The sequence below is a fragment of the Perca fluviatilis genome, chromosome 23, assembly GCF_010015445.1.
Source record: "Perca fluviatilis chromosome 23, GENO_Pfluv_1.0, whole genome shotgun sequence".
In the NCBI taxonomy this organism is placed as follows: domain Eukaryota; kingdom Metazoa; phylum Chordata; class Actinopteri; order Perciformes; family Percidae; genus Perca; species Perca fluviatilis.
Window position 1 is genome coordinate 18,632,942 of NC_053134.1, and position 20,277 is coordinate 18,653,218.

The 20,277-nt window shown below is 42.3% G+C and overlaps 1 protein-coding gene across 1 annotated transcript in view; it reads right to left on the reverse strand.

Moving 5' to 3' along the window:
• LOC120553458 (copine-8) overlaps positions 1-19,749 on the reverse strand; it is a 91,595-nt gene extending 71,846 nt beyond the window's left edge. Inside the window, exon 1 of the mRNA XM_039791861.1 lies at positions 19,512-19,749. Within this exon, the coding sequence (XP_039647795.1) occupies positions 19,512-19,609 (98 nt within the window). The 5' untranslated portion in view covers positions 19,610-19,749. The remainder of the gene's footprint in view (positions 1-19,511) is intronic.
• Positions 19,750-20,277: the final 528 nt, after the last annotated feature.

Here is a 20,277-nt window from a genome sequence, read left to right on the forward strand (position 1 = left end):
GCAATTCCTTATACAATTTACTGGATTTTTAGTGAATTACATTTTAATAACACCCCCCAGAATATAGGCTACTTCTTCTTCAAACACTCATATCATTTGGCATTTGTTCATTGATAAATCATTCTTGAATTTTAATCTCTTGTTACAGTTTAATTTACCCATACATTGTGTATTATAATACTGTCTGGGCCGCCACTTGTCCCACCTACCTAAATCCAAAAGTCATTTGTGAGAATGATTAGATTCCCTAAAAGATGCGATTCATCTGCTCGTCACTTAAGAAAACACAAACTAACTATTAACAGATATCAGACCTGTGTGTTTATGTTTACAGTTTTTTCCAATTGCTAACTCACTAAAATGACATGCAGAGCACAATAATTTAAACTGACACACAGAGAGCAAAACCTCTTCTCAAGTCTCCAGACGTCTAAACCCATTTTCTGCTTTACACCCATTTTGCAATTTAAAATGGCACTTTTAAAATGCACTGAACACAGTTCTCTGCATAAGACACAACAATCTGACATAAAGTCACGTTTGCTATTTCAAAACACTGCCATTCAAAATGACACTACATGAGCTAATTGGCCAACATATGTGCCACTTGGCCAAACAACTCCGTGGTTAATTGTTACCACTTCAATCAGGAAGTAAGCACTATGAAAAAAACCACACCTTTTTTTTTTTTTGCACATTTTTTCTGCAATTTTCTTTTTCAGTTTACCGTTTTTTGTGAGCATATTTTTGTTCAGTCCAATGTAAATATATCTGCTGTGCATATGTTGCACTGACTTGTTTGGTGAAAAATAAAAATGTTTCAACAGCATGTGTGTGTATCTGCAAATATTTCTGTGCATGTGAACAATTTTCTACAATTTGAATTTCAGTATTATGGCAAAGCATACTACAGATGAGTGTTTTTCATTATGCCCAACAGTGTGTAGTTAGTTAGACAAAGATCTGGTAATATGAATGAAGTGTGTGCCATTGGTGCAAAAGTTTGATTTTGATAATGCTATTATGTAGTTTTGGTTGCAGTGCTTCATTTTGCAGCATATAGGAGGTATTTTGCAGTTTGGTTGTGTGATTTTGTGAATTGTGTTGAAGTATTTTGATAAAACCAGCCTAGTTTGTTTTAGCAATTTGAAAAAAAAAAACTGTAAATATGTACACCCAAGACTACCCAAGATCCAAGACTTGCCCAGCACTTTCCAAAACATGTTTAAGTTGTCCCCAGAGATTCACTCATACAATACAAGACACTCCAGAGACTTTCATCTCCCATTTTGTCGAACGACCCTCAACCAATATACATTGAAATACAGAGGAGCATCTCTTTGGAACAATCTACCAGCATCATTACAAATAACATCTACATTATCGTCATTCAAAAAACATTTAAAAGGGTCACTAATCAACAATGACTTTTAAGGTTTTATTGTAATCCATCACATTGTGTAGACATTTTATTTAATTCCCCCTGCTGTTTAACTAGTGTTACTTAAAGGGCTGGTCTCTTCATAAGCCTTTTCTTGGCTTCTGACCTCCCCTGCACAATGTTTTTACTTGTATCAAGCCTTATTGTTGTTCATTTTTAAACAATGTGCTAATAAACTAAGCCAAACTAAATCTCCTTGAATAAACACATTTGAATCCAAGAGACAAATTGGAAGTTGAAAAAAAGCTGTCCATAGAAACAATTATTGACGTTGCTTCTCGTGAGTCACTTTTTCATGTGATAAAACTGCCCCCATCACCACGGACAACGCAAACAAACCTGCTGTGGTTGCTATGAACTGGAGAGCTGCAGTGCAACTAGGAAAATCAATATCTATATCTGGAAAGATTAAAAGCCTTTAGAATGGAAAATAATCTGTATGACATAGCATACGGTCTGCGGTCTGTGGACGTTAATAATAATAATAATAATAATAATAATAATAATAATAATAAAGCTTTATTGCAGACACAGGTCCATATAACACAAATTAGAATACAGCCTGACAGCATAGAACATCCTGGATGCCTGGTCTGTTTTTAAAGCAGGACTCGCCAGCTGAGTCAAAGTCAGAGGATTTCAGTTGCACAGAGGTGAAAGATGAAGTCACTGAGTAGTACAAAAACAATTTAATTAATGATTTTACTTCAAATGAGGGGACATATCTGGGGCGCCCTGGTAGCTCACCTGGTGGAGCATGCGCCCCGTGTACCGAGGCTCAATCCTTACCGGTAGCGGTCTGGGTTCAATTCCAACCCGCGGCCTGTCGTCTCTCTCCCCCCTTAGTCTACATATCTACAGCTTTCCTATCAATTAAATGCAAAAAAGACCAAAAGATAATCTTTAAAAAAAATAAAATAAAAAACAAGGTGACATTTCTGACACAAAAAAGCAACAGCATCGAGATTTCACCTACTGCATTAGTACATTACATTGTCCATATACTAACGAAGGGCTGAGCACTGCTTTAAATAGTGTAAAATAACACAATAGACCCATCTATTTAAATTTTTTTCTTTAGGATTTGTGTTAAAACATATTTTCTTTACAGACATTACTGCCACTTGCTATATTTACTTTTGTCATATTTCAGGAAGAATGGTTAATGGAGACAAAGACGAAAGCTACTGCTCTGGCATTTTTTGGTGTGTACTGTACATCTTACTGCTCTCTTTCCACTCTCACAGTGTGACGTAGCTCATCCAGTCACACTAGCTTGGGCCTTAGTCATACAGAAGTGGCCTGATTCATGACACATCTATATTATGCGTAGATGTAGGTCCAATCTCCTTGCCTCGCAGCACAGGTGGAACACAGAGCAAACACTCGCTGATTACAGCAGAGACTCCTGTTCCATCCCCATATAGCTTCCAGTTTTAACTACTAAATACTTTATCTTTGCTATTCAGGTGCTAGTGTAAAAAAAAAAAAAAAAAGATCTTTATTTTTGCCCTTAATTTCTCCTAAGGTGGTTTCTCCAAACGTCTACAAGAAAACATCCAGAATTGAGTACTTTCAACATATGACTAATTTCACAGGAGGCAAAGAGGAGGCAGCTCTGATGAACAGACCTGACAATCTATAAAAACCACAACGAGCTGGGAGCAGCTAAAAGCTGCAAAAAGCTGCGGACTGGAGTGTTGATCCTGAGGGGGCCTGGTGATACAAGGAACCCTTTCACCTCACTGGGAGTCAATTGAAATGCTTTCCAGTTGGTGCGTTAAACATGCTGTTTTATCAGACCCATACTGTATTGGTGTGCATTTACATTTGAATAAAGGTGAGGTTCTATTCTCTTGGCCTTTCACGCACTTCTCTGTATTACATACACCACTGCAGGACTCTTCGCTGTGTGTGTGTGTGTGTGTGTGTGTGTGTGTGTGTGTGTGTGTGTGTGTGTGTGTGTGTGTGTGTGTGTGTGGGTGTGTGTGTGTGTGTGTGGTTGGATATTCTAGGAAACATGTGGAGCGAGAGGAGACGACTGGGCATGCTCAGATGTTCTCAACAGGTCGCTGAGCACAACGCTACAAGTACCTGCGTCTCGTCTTTTCCCCCCCCCTTTTCTGCTCTCGAATTTCTTCTCCGTCACTTCTTTCAATCTGCAATTTTACTGATCTATCCAATTTGCTACTGATGACTATTTGTTACAGAGCCTACAGAAAAGCACATGCTTTGCACAATCCCCTTAATCTCTCTCTCTTTCACTCACACACACACACACACACATACAAAAAAAAAAAAAAAAAAAAAAAAAAAAAAAAAAAACACTCTGAAGGGGAGCATCAGCAGCTTGTATTCTCTCCCTGCTTCTCTAAGAGGGCTGCCCTAATTCTTCTTGACAAGGGCTGGGAGAGCAAAGAGAACATCTCAGCGCGCGCGCACACACACACACACACACACACACACACACACGCGCGCGCACGCGCACACACACACACACACACGCACACGCACACGCACACACACACACACACACAGAAATATGCCACTATCCATTTACACACAGACGTGCAACAAAATACACATCCGTCATGGACAACACACAGCCACACATCTGTGCTAGTGGCATTTTACCTTAATTGCCTTTGTCACTGCTTTCAGTGCAGTGCAGTCCAACTCGCCTATAGTTTCCACCATCTTCCAACACACGTCACTGGCCTTCGTATGCTTGCAACTGCTCAATAAAGGCAAAATGTCTCAGCTGCTGACTAAAAGATGTGTCTAAAATGTAATAGGACTTTATAATTTATTCTTAGTCATACAGTCTATTCTCATACTACAACGTCAGTGTCAGCGTGCAGTAAATGGGACACGCTCAGATGGTATTTGTCAAGCAGCCAAATTGTGTGTGTTCAGTAGCCGTGCACGTATTTAAAAAGAATAAATGTGCCTATGCGAGCCGTGTGCGGGTGGTTTGTGATTGTGTCTGCACATGCCTGTCTGTATGAATAATTTCGACAGTGTGTAAGCAGGCGTGCATGGTTGATGAGGCTCCGCAGAGCTACCATAGGCGACAACAGGGCAAGAGGAAAGGGGAGGGAGGAAGATGAAGGTATTTCTCTCCGACTCCCCTTATACAGTATTGACCTCCATATCTCCCCTTTTCTCCGTTACATGTGTGCTGTGGCCTCTGTACAATGATTTCAACAGGACGCAGAGTGTGTGCATGTGAGAGAAATATAGACGCATGCTTGGATGTGCAGGCCAGAGGCTTCTACATGAGCGAGAGGGGGAGACAGACAGACAGACAGGGAGGGAGCGAGGCAGGCAGCATCCCTGGAGGAATTCAAACAGCCTCCGTGCTATGTGACCGGGATGGAGATGACTTCATTAGGCCAGCCAGTTTCTCTCTCTCTCTCTCTCCCCCCACCCTGTATCCGCCTCTCTCTGGCGGTAAATAGGGCTGTGAGGGTGATTTACTGTACGTCAAGTAATCTTACTTGTGAAACAGTTTAAATCTGTGTCGCACTGAATCAGCAGAGGAAAAGTCCTATTCAGATATAGCCAACTTCTATCCAGCTGTCACACCCAAAATGTCAAAAAAAAATCTAATTGGGTTGGCGGAATTTATAGGAGATCTTTTGATTTGTTTTATTATGGCTTCATGTCCTACGGGAGGCAATCTACATCAGAGTGAAATAAAATGTCAGATCAAATGTATGTATGTGTGTGTGTGTGTGTGTGTGTGTGTGTGTGTGTGTGTGTGTGTGTGTGTGTGTGTGTGTGTGTGTGGGTGTGTGTGTGTGTGTGTGTGTGTGTGTGTGTGTGTGTGTGTGTGTGTGTGTGTGCTGAAAATGTCAAGTGTCTGACTGGCGGGAGTTACAGCAGCACAAATATGTGTGAGTGTGTGTGCAAGTGTTTAAATGTTTTTAATACAGGCACAAACCTACATGTGTCTGAACTGTATGTGTCAGCCCGTGTGCAGTCCTTCAGCTGAATTGCTCCCTAAGGCTTTCTGCTGTACATCTTGCTAGTTATTGATGAATTCATTTGCAATTAGGACATCAGCACGTTCCCTGCTGGCCCATTGAGCCGAGCTTTTAACGCCCGTTTGACCCAAAGGTTAACTGGTCTCTATGCTCCATTATTCCCCAGGAATATTCTCAAGAATGCCAGAGAAGAAAGTCTGCTAAACACTACTGACAAAATTCTCTCTTGCAATGCAAATTCAACATCAAAAATCCACATGAATACATATTGCAGTTGCAGTTGAACTGGAAAGTCGGAATTTTCAGAGTTCCCAGTCAGAAAAGTCAACTGGAACGCCCATTAAAGTCGGAATTTCCCACTCAGAAACTCCTCACAATCCAATACTGCTGCTCCAAGCATCAACAGTAGTAAGAGCTGAATGTATATGCTTTTTAGCACTTATTTGTGTCTCATTAAGAACACACAATATTGTCCATCTTATATCTGTGGAGAGGTTGCTACGGTGTTTGCATGCACAAAATACCACATAATGCATCAACTGGTATTGTTAACAATGGCTAACCTGGCTAGAGTCCCCCTACCTCTGTAACTGGAACGCGATCAACTCGGGTGTGACGTCATTCCCAATTCCCTGCTCAGACTTCTGGGGTTAATGGTACGCAGCAATAGCAGATGGGATTTTACATATATAATCGTCACAGTAACTTTTCAGGAATATCAGTGAGAAGGAATGGAAAAAGTCAAATCTTATGGCCTGATCTGTTATTTGCAATCATTCATTTTTGACTCAGGGTAGCTTGCCTTTGAGTTGCTGATGTGAAAGAAGTGTGTGTGTGTGTGTGTGTGTGTGTGTGTGTGTGTGTGTGTGTGTGTGTGTGTGTGTGTGTGTGTGTGTGTGTGTGTGTGTGTCCTTGAGTCCATGTTTTATCACCTGCATTTTAAAAATAACACCACAGCTGTCTAACCTTGAGAGTAAGATCAACATGTACACCTATTACCCCTCCACTTATTGCTTCCACATGTAGTAGTAGAGTGGTACACATTTGGTTTGTTGTGTGTGTGTGTGTGTGTGTGTGTGTGTGTGTGTGTGTGTGTGTGTGTGTGTGTGTGTGTGTGTGTGTGTGTGTGTGTGTGTGTGTGTAGCCCTTAACCTTTGCCAATGACTCGCTCTACCTCTCTGTCAGATCTTTATCAATCCATTTTCCTGCCGCAGCTATACAGCTTGATGTATGGAGCGGAGGCAATGTACTGTATCACTGTGGTGTGTGTGTGTGTGTGTGTGTGTGTGTGTGTGTGTGTGTGTGTGTGTGTGTGTGTGTGTGTGTGTTCTCAAAATGCGTGTGGTGTACAGTGCAATTTAACACACGCATGTTGTGACACAGTGCACATACACAGTGTCTGTTGGCCTATGTAGAAAAGCACCCGCAGGGAGAAGATAACAGAAGGTAGGAGGTCGATAGTCATTTTCTCCGAGTGCATAAATCTTTACTGACCTGACTAGAAAAAGTCCAAACCTGATTACAGAATACACACGCACACAGAAACTCAAACACAGAGTAACCACACTCTGATTGCAGCCAAAAAACACACTCTGCCTCACTCACAGAAGCAGAGGTAGTAAAGTCAAGACAATGGCATCAATTTGTGGCAGCTCAGAAAGGGTTTTACTTCAATATGGCTTTGTCTCACTGATTGCCGGCACCACTGTCCTCTCATCCAAAATCATTTGCGCTCCCTGCTGCTCAGAACCACCATGTAAACAGACAGGAAAAGTTATCGGCCGCCGTGTCATCACGCACGCATCCTTTTGTGCTTTTGGCTGGCATTGAACCGGCGCGCAGCAGGCGACCCTGTCTTCCCTTCAAAGTAATGGTTGTCAGCGGCGTCTTCAATAAGACAACCATTATGTGAGTTCTATGGGGCCAAAAAGGTCAACGCAATCACTTTCCATAGACGGAGTGGGAGTGAGGGACCTGAAAATAGATAGCGGGTCTCGCATGACTACAGGGTAAGTGGCTCCCCCCTAACACGCAAAGTATAAGGCTGTGTGGTGAAAGATTTTCTGTAGTTGCTTTACAAGAGAAATGGAGAGTTTTAAAAAGGGTCCAGTGTGTAACGTGTTTAATTGTTCATTATCAAAATCTGTGTTGCCCGTTCACAAACTTACCCCCACCATCAATTCCAAAGTTTTCCTTTTGGCTTGAAATTTTACATTTGCATTCGCATGAACTGGGGTAGACGCTACAGCTGAAGATCTTTGCCCGAACGGGTTCGGTCAGGTTCGGGCTTAATTTCTATTATTTTTCACGGGCTCGGGCCGGGCTCGGGCTGCATGGTATATGAGCGGTCAGCTGATGCGTTTCGATTAGCGTGAAAATGGATCCTGAGGAGGTGAAACGGAGGCTGGTCTCTGGAGGACTTAATTCATTTCTATCTTCCAACTTACAAGTGGCCTATAGCCTCTGTTATTCATGAATAAATGATGTTAAAAAATTTATAAATTACCCCTTTTTTTACGAAAGACAAAGGAGCTGTGTGCGTGCGGCGCAGTCTCTTTTTTCTTTCTCTCCCTTTTCCGCCGAGTGGTGCGTGTGCCCGCTCGCGGTGCGAAGCGCGTGTTCGACACTCTAATGATGCTGATAGACGGCCTTTACAGTCGGGCTGTAAACGGGTTCCGGCTTTTAAAAAGCTGTCAATCAAAATGTACGGGTCGGGCTCGGGCCGAACTCTGTCGGGCTCGGGCCTTTTCGGGCAGTACTTTTAAGGCCCGATTACAGCTCTAGTAGACGCTCCATATTCATGCGCCATCTTGAAATACGTTAGCCGGTAAGGGACATGATAAACTCACAGGTGCTGCTAATACTGCTAATGGGTATCGTAGCTTCCCGGCCCCCGGGCAAGTTTGAAGAAGGAAACATTGAGGAGCACACGTATCCAAAATCCAAATTTCAGGAACAGGAGTCTTCTTCTTCGCCCAGAAAAAGAAAAAGGAGCTTGAAAAGAGCAAGAGACCGGTTTTTTGAAGCGTGAAGGCTACCGTAGCTGTAATAGTTACTTTGAACTGCGTGGTGCAAGAGAGTTGATTGCGTAGTTTATCTCTTTTATAAAAAATACCATGGCACCAAATACTTTGCCGCTCATGTAGCTCAATGATAAATGAGAGCAATTCCCAGAAACACAACACTGCATGGATGCACGCAACATCAAATCTAAACATATAAAATTCTTTGAGGGATTTTTTTTTTCCCTAAGATGACTAAGACTGTATTCATAATTACAACAATTGCCTGGAGTCAAAATAAACTGAAATGTCAAGCTTTTCCATAAATCTTGGCTCAAAAATCTAAAGTGGGCAGATGTTTTTGTAAGATCCAGCCTTACACAACCTACATTTATCCAACCTACTTTTCATCCTCTTCCTGGCTGTGGCCCCAATAACCGTAAGTTTTTTTCCCGCTAACTCCTTAGCATGGCGAGATTCAACCAAATCACTGTTTGCATACAAGTCTCTTTACCTTGTGTTAGAGTGTGGTTATTTGTGCTCTCTCTAACTTCCTTGAACAATGAATGCATGAACTTTCCTCCAAAATCAATATGGAGACTGAAATGCATTGCAGTCAATGGGGAAATCAATGTGTTTCTCTCAATTTGCAGAAAGACTTTTGGACTGGAAGATACTGTACATCTTTTTATAGTTTTGGCAACAGTTCAATGGTTAGTAGAAGGCAACCCACAAACTACTTGCCCTTTCCCATTTGTGGTGCTGGGAATCAATTCCCAATGACACATTGATTACAATGCCTGCTGATCATTTTGTCCTTCAGCTTAAACGTCATTCTCTTGATTCACACACACATCCCATTTTCTTTTGTAACGAGTATAGTTTATAATATTAGGGGCGTTGAAATTAATCATTGCATTTATGCATCGCGATGCGGAGCTGGACGATTCTGTATCGATGCAGTGACAGACCATAATCGATTATAGCCTACTTGTCTGCTGTGTTCAGACTCCATTGCATTCAGGAAGTAGGCCTGTCACGCTAACAAATTTTGCTGGACAATAAATTGTCCCAGAAATGATTGCGATAAACCATAATATTGTCGTTCTGAGACCATTTTCATCTAATATAATAATGGCATAACAATACAGGGACACCTTTTCAAAGATCAATAAACTTTTATTTCTAAAGAATATTTAACTTGAAGACATTTTAAATGTCCACAATAAATGAACAAAACAACCAAAAACAATAAATAAAATGGACTCTCAGTCTCTTTTAACAAAAAATGCACTGGAATAAAAACCAAACCCAACCAAAAACAATAAATAAAATGGAAATTTTTCCGGCCGCGATAATTTCCATTTAAAAATTATCGAGCTCATTTTTATTTATCATGCGATTAATTGATTTATTGCATATTGCGACAGGCCTATCAGGAAGTGTCTTTTTGAAGAGGAGATACAATAAAAAATGTCTGACTGCTTGAATTTGTCGATGAAAACCGTGTGTAGTAATATATAATAATATCGAGGAGGTGACGCATCGTGATATCGTTTCGAATCGTTGACAGGATAACTATAATCAAATTGAACTGTGAGACCAGTGAAGATTCACACCCCTATATAATATCAGAAGGACATAAAAAAATCCTTCAGTCCAAAACTATTGGCACTGTATCGGCCTTAAACATCCATCGTGGACCACAACCTGCATGGAGCGAGGGCTCAGGCAGACTTGTTTGTGTTGAGAATGGCTGCCATGCTGGTTTTTCTTAGTACAACTGTGATGTTAGAGAGGTGCCATTGCCATCTTAACAAATTCCTTTGGCAAACAAAGCTATTTAGAAATACCACAACACATGTGACACATGGGAAGTACAAACAACAAATGAGCAAAAACGGCTGAAAGGGGCTACGGTGTGTTGAGTTCAAAAAAATACTCACAGCCACAGAAATACAAACACACCTACCCCCTGTACAAAGTTCTTAAAAGACTTCACTGGTTGGGTAAGCAACACGAGGGCCTGACTGAGAGACAAACTAGTCTTAACGCCTTCTCTTGTAAAATTTGCCAACAGTTGGCTTTTTATCTCAATAAAATGAATGATCCATTCAGGCATGTTTAATATGGTTTTGGAGAACTACTGGCAGTAGGAGATCATGTTATATTGCAAAATGTTAAACCAACGTAAACGGTTTGTTTACATTACATGCCGCGTTTCAGCCGATGGGCTACAGCAGTGCTCTTAGTAGTTGGTCAAATGAAGGAACAGAGGAACAAGAGAAGGAACGAGATGTTACTCATGCTTCTCATTGGGGAGTCTTTCACCAGTTTCAAACTGTCAGTATGTGCCTGCCAACACATACTGACAACCATGCTGCCAAAATGGGCCTGTTCAAAATTAGACAAATGGCCGGGTTTTCCATGAGGAGGAAGAACAGCGACCTCTTGGACGCCATGACGAGCGTAGGATAAGAAGCTTCCATCCACTCTGCAGTAATCCAGCTCCTGTATGACATAAGTTTAGTTTGGTTCCACTGAGAAGTAAACTCTCACCTGTGGTTTCCGGAGGCAGGGTTAAAGTACAACACGGTCTCACGGCAGTACGTGAAATGGTCACGTTATTTTGAATCTATTGATACGTGTTCACGGGGACGTTTTTGTCGGGGGGTTTTCCGTGGTGGCCAGCACGAAATGGTCTATAGGGAGATTAACTGGGAAAGCAAACGCCACACCTCGGGGGAGGACGCCTCACACGCCGGGAGACGGCCGCGGGGGGCGCGCAACAATAACGGGATGGCGGAGGTTGGGTCTGAAAAGGTTCTCGAAAAGGTTGAGAAACCACTGCTTTAGTAAACCAGATGAGTGACTTTTAATGTACACACATCAAACAATTGTACACAATTGATTAAGATAAACATCAAGCTGCCCTAAGAGATTAGCCTAAACTACTCTTATGTAACGGGTATTTGAACTCAGAATTGGCAGGACAAGAAATAACTAAAGCTGCAGGACTACTTGTGGTTTGAAGTTGATACGATGACACATTTTTTGAGTGAATCCATTAGGATCACAGCAGTCGCGTGTCCCAGCCTTCAGGCCTGCACAAATATGACCTCGTTTTCAAATTTGGCCTCTTTTCATATTTCCAAACCAGGCTTTACTGAAATCAGTAAGGAACCATTTGATTATACATGGACTTACAGTATTTTAGATACACGATGGTTAAGACCTATTAAGACCAATGCATGTTTTTGTTTTTTTACTTTTTAAAATTCTAAGCTGCCTCATATGGGGAAATAATATGACTTGACATTCAGTCAGACGGTCATACCCAAGACTGTGTTCCAATTTAGCAGGTTGTAAGAACATATGCAGGACAAAGCTCTCTCTCTCTCTCTCTCTCTCTCTCTCTTCTCTCTCTCTTCTCTCTCTCTCTCTCTCTCTCTCTCTCTTCTCTCTCTCTCTCTCTCTCTCCATTTACACCACTACCAATATGTTGTGGCAACAGCGAATACAGTAGCTCCACAGCGGAGAGAAGGTAGACAGAAGAGGAGGAGAGAGGATCTCAGAGTCATAACTGTCAACAGTTAGGATGTTTGCTGACAGTGCTGGGATTCATGGCAATACACACAGACACAGAGAGAGAGAGAGAGACTGATGTGTCAAGCTGTCTGAAAGATATTAGGGCAAAAAAAAACAGTTTTGATCCTACTCAAAAACCAGCTCCTTTTTAAAAATCGCTCTCAGATCATTTGTCTGTTTGTGTGCAAGTGTTATTTCTCTTCTATCATGCTGGTAGGAAAAAGACTTTGTCGTGTTGACGACTAAAGAAACAGGCTGAAATTAAGCAATGCTCACACATCAGCATGCTTGGTTGCGTTTTTGAGTGGTAACAGCAGCAACTCATAATACAGTATACAGCGGCGAACTGTCCAGCATGGAGCAATTTTCCTCTTGGATGGCAGCTGAGCTGACATAGTCTTTCCCTCTGACTTCAGACTGAGAATAACACAGCACAGAGCACCGAGAAGTGTTTGCAACGACTATTGATTTACCCTACTCCAATCATTTACATCAGCTTGTAGTGATTACCGCCTTTAATCACACACGCCCTGCACCACAGACGCACCGCCAGACTGCCTGGATGCCGGCACTTTCTAACCTAGATGGCGCGGTCCAGAGTGTCTCGTAGCTTGCCAAATCAAAGATTGACAAGAAGCGCGAGAGGCGTCACTAAGTGTAGTTTTCGTAAACTGTTTTGGTGTTGAGAGAAAACACTCATTTGCTGCACTAAGTTACATGTATTAAGCTGAAGACATATTTGAGTTACTTTGTTTACTTAGTGTTAGGGAAATTAGGATACATACTTTCTCTCGTTATTTATTAAACTGTTAAATTAAACTATTTGCATAGTAAGAAACCACTACTTGCCACCACAAGATAACATGGAGTCATTGGCTTTCTTGACTGGGACCCGAGGACAGAACATGCGTCTCTCTAACCAGATAAAGGGGACGCCATCGAGTCTGACCAGATAGAGGAAAAGACATCTAAACTGACAAAATAGACAATCACCGACATCAAATTCTGTTAGGATTGTATTTCACACATAAATAAGCTACTGTTTGAGGCTTACGTTAGTCACTTTCTGTACTTAATGCTGTGAGTGGTGTAAACTGACCCTACTTGCAAGTGAACAAACTTTGATATAAATTCAGTGGATCCGTCTACCCTTTGATAATGTAATTATTCTAACACTTAGTTATTAAAAAACGGTGTGCAGCTCTTTTATCTGAGCAAATACAAATCTGACTAATGAATGAGTAAACAAATCCCACCAGGCATTTCATGCTAATGCAAACTATGGTCACATTTTGGCCAGTACCAAAACAGTAATGCAGATTAATTCCAAGCCCTACTCTTATAGACATAATAGGAAAACACACACACATAAAACCTTCACATTAAATCACAGCAACTGTAGTAAGTTACCCAAGAAACAATAACAGGAAGTGTGTGTGTGTGTGTGTGTGTGTGTGTGTGTGTGTGTGTGTGTGTGTGTGTGTGTGTGTGTGTGTGTGTGTGTGTGTGTGTGTGTAAAAACAGGTAACAGCTGGCCTGATCGATGAAGTAATGGAATATTTTTGACTTGAGGCCATTCACAGCAGAGTCCCCTGGTAAGTGCCATCAGGGATGTATTCTTCTGTGACTGTTGTACGAGTGTGGGTGAGGAATGGTTTGGGTGTACAGCCAATCATATATGTAGACCTATACAGTATGTGTAAACATACTTTTATGCATGTTGGCTTTTGTACAGCGCCGCGGGCAGAGATGGTAGCGCATCGATCACAGCTGAAACCCTCAGGCTCTCCCATCGATCACGCCGAGTCAAAACCAAGCTCTTACTTCATATCCCCATAGCATCATCTGAATTAGCTGGAGATGCAGGCTAAGAGCACTACAAGTCAATATTTCTGCAATGGTTATGTCACCACTGACTAAACAATAATTACATGAGGAGAGCTACTTCGATTGAGAGACTGCTCCAAGTCTCTCAACCTTTTTCTTTTTTTTTTCCCCTTTCCTTGGTTTATTCTCTCCATTTTAACAAGCCATTGAGTTTTTTAAAACAATTTAAATAGTATGAATATCAAATTGCATGTAAATGTGAAAGCAAAGATGATTATGTGTCACTTGTTGGCAAATTGCCTGTTTCAGTTTTTCCTGAAACAGGTGTCAACATCTAAAAACCTGATTGTACACTCTGGGTGTTTCAAGAACGCTGATTTGCATTGGAAATTAGCCAAAAAAGCTTATCCCCATTGCAGATTGTTGCATTTGTTGACATACGATGCACTCAAACTCTACAAACTCAACTAAATGACCTGTTAAGATGGAAACTTGTGTTCGGTCTCTCTCTTATCCTATGAATGGACTCATTACACCATTACAGCCACATTACAAAACATTAAAATCCTAAATGTTACATTCATGTTACTTTCACTTAAGCCATTGTCTCCCCGGTGAATTCTCTCACTTTAAAAACACCCACCTACACACGCACAGAGGGAAACTTTTTATTTTTAAAAAGTAGTAGCCATGGTGATACTGTACACTGCCCTTTGTGTCCACTTGTCACATGCACAAACACATAACATATATGCTATGAGCTCACACAAACATGTATGTGTTGGCCACACACACTTGGCCGTAACCATGGCATTCCACCTCAGGTTGGAGGTGGGAGGAAAGCCACCAAAACACACTCCCCCCCTGGGGGCTGTGGGGAGCCGGGTGACTCAGACATTAACTAACTCAGCCCAACATGTTCATATATTCTGCTGGAAGATGACATTGTCTCGGTTACTAAGGAGATGGTACTAAAACCTTCTGGAAATACAGTAACTACAATATCTGAAGGTACTCAGGCAGGGCGAGAAACTGTTTCTGTCCACTCCTCTTGGACTAGTAAGGTAGTAGTAACATCGTATCAAGTTTGATCTTTGAATAGTGCCCAGCATTTGGGCAATCAATGTCATTTATACACTTTTAAAAAAACAGTGCCAAAATACTGTTTGATTAAGTTAAACAAAATTAGAACATTTGAAGTATGGCCTAATTGTACAGCACTCTTATGGCGTTTTTCCTCTACATGGTACCTGCTCTACCTCTACTCTCCTTTTTTGGTTTTCCATTATGAAAAAAAACTCCCTGGTACCTGCCAACAGGTACGTTTTTTTTTTAGTGTCACCTCCGTCGAGGTTCCAAGCGAGCTGAGGCGATACCAAAAGGTGACGTGAAAACCTGCAGACTACTGATTGGTCGGAGAGAATCGTACCTAATCACTGCGTCATCATTGCTAGCGACAGACAGGGGTGTCCTGAACAAACCCGCCATTTTTAAATAGTTTAGACAGCTGTGTTTTTTTTGTTTTGCTGTCTCCGGCTTCTTTTAATACAAAATTTGTCTTCTGACTGCAGCAACAGCCACATGCCGAGAATCAAAAACAACACACCTTCGACGTTCGGTGTGTGTGTGTCGCGTTAGGTCGCGGCAGTTTCCTGCGGCGTCGCTAAGACGACCAGCCACGCTCGCCTCACGCATGTGGCGGTACTAAATCTGCAATGGAAAAAGGAGGACGGGGCACCGTGGCCGAGTCGAGCCGAGCTGAGTCGAGCAGGTACCATGTAGTGGAAAAACGCCATTATTAAACCAGTCACTGGAAATCAAAAAGGAGAAATGGACTCATGTAGCATGCTTAAAGTCAATTCCACTTAATGTGTAAGATACAAATCTTATTAATGCCTCAATGAAAAGTTGTTAGGACTGTGTTAATGACAACACAAACGCCTTATGTGTCAACTCTTTAAATACGATCGCAATCCTATACCAGCATCAATAGCAACATCATGCTTGATTGAAAAAATAAATAAATAAATAAATAACCTAACCAAAACCACAACAATGCACAGACGGAAGGGGAACACCAACACTGCCAAAATCAACACTGCAACAACGTCAACACACCAATACATTTTCAGTTTCCATTTTATTTATTTGCATTATCTGTCCAACCCCAGGGAAGAAAAATGGTTTTTTTCTAGATTAAGTAAAAGTTTTACAAGAAGATTTCTTTTCAACATTTGAATAACTGCTGGCAAGACATATTTGCATATCATCAGATATAAACGCACACTGCACAGTCTCCAATGAAAAGTTCAATCAGCACAGAGGAAATCCACTACACTGCAACCTATATTACAATGACAGTGCAGCTCCAGGGACCCGTATGACACAACCCGTTCTCACTCCGAACTCGTAAAATACCGACGCTTGGGCAGTGGCTGCCAGCGTCACAAACGACGCAAAAAGCGCCCTTCAGAGTGTGTGTAAGAACGCACCGGGGGGCGCAGCAGCTACACGGCGTTTGAAGATGACGGAGCACTAAGAGCAACTACGGTAGCGTGTAGTATGAAAGCCCAAAAATCCGCTCGGGGTGGCGGATGGGTCAAACAACACAGGACTTTCACCCAGGAGTCCGGGGATCGTGTCTCGCGGGTCACGTTTCCTAAACCCAACCGTCCCGTTCTTCTTTTCCCAAACCCAACCGTCACTTTCTTCTTTTCCTAAACCCAACCGTCCCGTTCTTCTTTTCCCAAACCCAACCGTCACTTTCTTCTTTTCCTAAACCCAACCTCTTTCCTAAACCCAACCGCATTTTCCAAACCCAACCGTTTCTTTTTTTCCTAAACCCAACCGTCCCTTTTCTCTAAACCCAACCGTCGTTCTTCTTTTCCTAAACCCAACCGTCCCGTTCTTCTTTTCCCAAACCCAACCGTCCCGTTCTTCTTTTCCTAAACCCAACCGTCCCGTTCTTCTTTTCCTAAACCCAACCGTCCCGTTCTTCTTTTCCTAAACCCAACTGTCCCGTTCTTCTTTTCCTGAACCCAACTGTCCCGTTCTTCTTTTCCTGAACCCAACCATCCCGTTCTTCTTTTCCTAAACCCAACCATCCCGTTCTTCTTTTCCTGAACCCAACCATCCCGTTCTTCTTTTCCTAAACCCAACCATCCCGTTCTTCTTTTCCCAACCCAACCGTCCGTTCTTCTTTTCCTGAACCCAACCGTCCGTTCTTCTTTCCCTAAACCCAACCATCCCGTTCTTCTTTTCCTAAACCCAACCATCCCGTTTTTCTTTTCCTGAACCCAACCATCCCGTTCTTTCTTTCCTGAACCCAACCATCCCGTTCTTCTTTTCCTAAACCCAACCATCCCGTTCTTTTCTTTCCGAACCCAACCATCCCGTTCTTCTTTTCCTAAACCCAACCATCCCGTTCTTCTTTTCCTAAACCCAACTGTCCCGTTCTTCTTTTCCTAAACCCAACCATCGTCTTTCTTTTCCTAAACCCAACTGTCCCGTTCTTCTTTTCCTAAACCCAACCGTCTGTTCTTCTTTTCCTGAACCCAACCGTCTGTTCTTCTTTTCCTAAACCCAACCATCCCGTTCTTCTTTTCCTAAACCCAACCATCCCGTTCTTCTTTTCCTGAACCCAACCATCCCGTTCTTCTTTTCCTAAACCCAACCATCCCGTTCTTCTTTTCCTAAACCCAACCATCCCGTTCTTCTTTTCCTAAACCCAACCATCCCGTTCTTCTTTTCCTAAACCCAACTGTCCCGTTCTTCTTTTCCTAAACCCAACCGTCTGTTCTTCTTTTCCTGAACCCAACCGTCTGTTCTTCTTTTCCTAAACCCAACCATCCCGTTCTTCTTTTCCTAAACCCAACCATCCCGTTCTTCTTTTCCTAAACCCAACCATCCCGTTCTTCTTTTCCTAAACCCAACCATCCCGTTCTTCTTTTCCTAAACCCAACCATCCCGTTCTTCTTTTCCTGAACCCAACCATCCCGTTCTTCTTTTCCTAAACCCAACTGTCCCGTTCTTCTTTTCCTAAACCCAACCATCTGTTCTTCTTTTCCTGAACCCAACCATCCCGTTCTTCTTTTCCTAAACCCAACTGTCCCGTTCTTCTTTTCCTGAACCCAACCGTCTGTTCTTCTTTTCCTGAACCCAACCGTCTGTTCTTCTTTTCCTGAACCAAACCGCCCCGTTTTTGTCCAGCGTGTGATGGATAGGTAAGCCCACCCACAACCTTTTCCTTAACCTAACTGCGTCGAAAGTGACGCCAATATTCCGGACCAAGCGCGTTTAGATATGACGCTAAAGGAGACTATTAGCGTCAGTAACAACGCCAAAGGCACCTGACCAAGCGTCCATATTTTATGCGATGGGAGTGAGAATGTGTTGTAGGACACTACAACACCGGTTCATTTTCAACAGCTTTTTCTTTGTGTACATTTTTTTCTCTCCACAATAAGCATTCAAATGTGTATGAAATAACCTCTTAATGGTAAAATAAATAACATGACAGCAGATGTAAAGCGACCCATTTAATTTAATGGGTGTGAAACATTTAATTGGATTCCCTTACAGGGGGCTCCTCAGAAAATGTGGCTGAACTGTGAAGCACAGCCTGTAGCCTATCTGTGGATCACCAGTCAGGCAGAAATAAACCACATTCTCCGCATTTCTCACCGGGCTTGTATGCAGAGAGGAAACTCCTCCCTACATGACAGAGAAAGACCTCTTTCAAAGAGGGTTCAAGACACACCAGCCTTGTCCCCTGCTTTCTCGGCCAATCGCATGTCCACACACCATAACTGCAAATACTGAAATGATTTTAACACCTTTTGCTTTCCTGAAGCCATAATGATGCCTCTCTCTTGACAGGTGACCGACCAACAACAACAGCAAGACTGTCAGCTGTCAAATACTACAATAACAGATCACAGATACAGTATGAATTCCTAAATAATAATAAGTAATAACTCATTAGCGTCCAAGCTTTACAGACAGTGGAGGGAATCCAAGTCGGACATTTACAGTGACATCAAATCAGTTCATATCGCATCCTACTGTTCCCTATTTCCTATTGTACCATTATTACATACATACATTACGTATTATAGGCTACATATGGTATTTAAGTGTGACTGTGTGTCCGACAGTGTGTCTGTAATAGCCATAAAACACCAGTGTTTTTCTCATAGTATCACTGTAAACATGCCCGTGTAACGTTAACGCTATACAGTAGCGTTATGCGTCTCTGGTACTTAAAAGTGAGTTTGAGTTGACCTTACTGGGTTTAACGTTACAATTTTACCATAGTATTCACGTATTACGTACAGTTTTGCGACAATTAGTTCTGTTATCATTATGAAACAGTTGGTTTTAACAGCGTTGAAGTGGCGTAAAAGTGACAAGCTGGCACCGCACTTATCTAATTAAGCTAGCTAAGACTTCACGTTTATTCGCTACAAATAGCGTAAAAGTGACATTTGTCCACGCCGTTCTCGATGCTGTAGTCGTTTATAAAAAAAAAAAAGACGCCTAACTGGAACTAAACATAAACTTAGACGGAGTTGAAGTACAGGTGACTTCCATCTGCGTCCGCAGCTCGGTGTTTTTCCGCAAGGAAAAGGTCTCAAACCAGGTAACACAGACACATTCCCCTACCTGCAGGACACTGTGATTTCAACTTTGGTGGCAGGAATAGACGCGTTGAGCGGGTCGAAGTCGCCTATCGACGCCATGTTTAGGAAAGTGTTGTTCATCCTGTCAAAAAATGTTTTGCCTTTCCTCTTCCCCCTTCTGCGTGTGACCCGGCCCCTTTTTGTGAGCTGCGAAGGAGGATAGCGAGATAAAGTGAGTGTGCGCCTCCTCGGCGAGAAGTGGAGCAAAGGTGCCAGTAAGAGGGAGAGAGAGGCAGGGAGATGTGATGTCACTTTTTTCCCTGTCTTTCTCCTACTCTCTCTCTCGCTCTCTCTCTCTATGTGTGTGTGTGCGTGCGTGCGTGCGTGCGTGCGTGCGTGCGTGTTTCTGTCTTTTCCTTTTCCATTCCCTCGTTCTTTATGCCTCTCTGCCATCTCCTTCCCCTCTTTCACTTCAGTTGACTCCTGCTGCAGCTCATTTAAAATTCTGCGCTTCAGATTTACTGGCATGGAAGTAACGACAATGATACAAACAACCATCAAGGAAATAGAACTGTTTGTCATGAAAAGTGTGTGTGTGTGTGTGTGTGTGTGTGTGTGTGTGTGTGTGTGTGTGCGTGCGTGCGTGCGTGCGTGCGTGCGTGCGTGCGTGCGTGCGTGTGTGTGTGTGCCCTCAATACTCTCATTTACATCAGTTAAATTTAGAGCTGGGCAATATATCGATATTATATCGATATTGTGATATGAGACTAGATATCTCTTAGATTTTGGATATTGTAATATCGTAATAT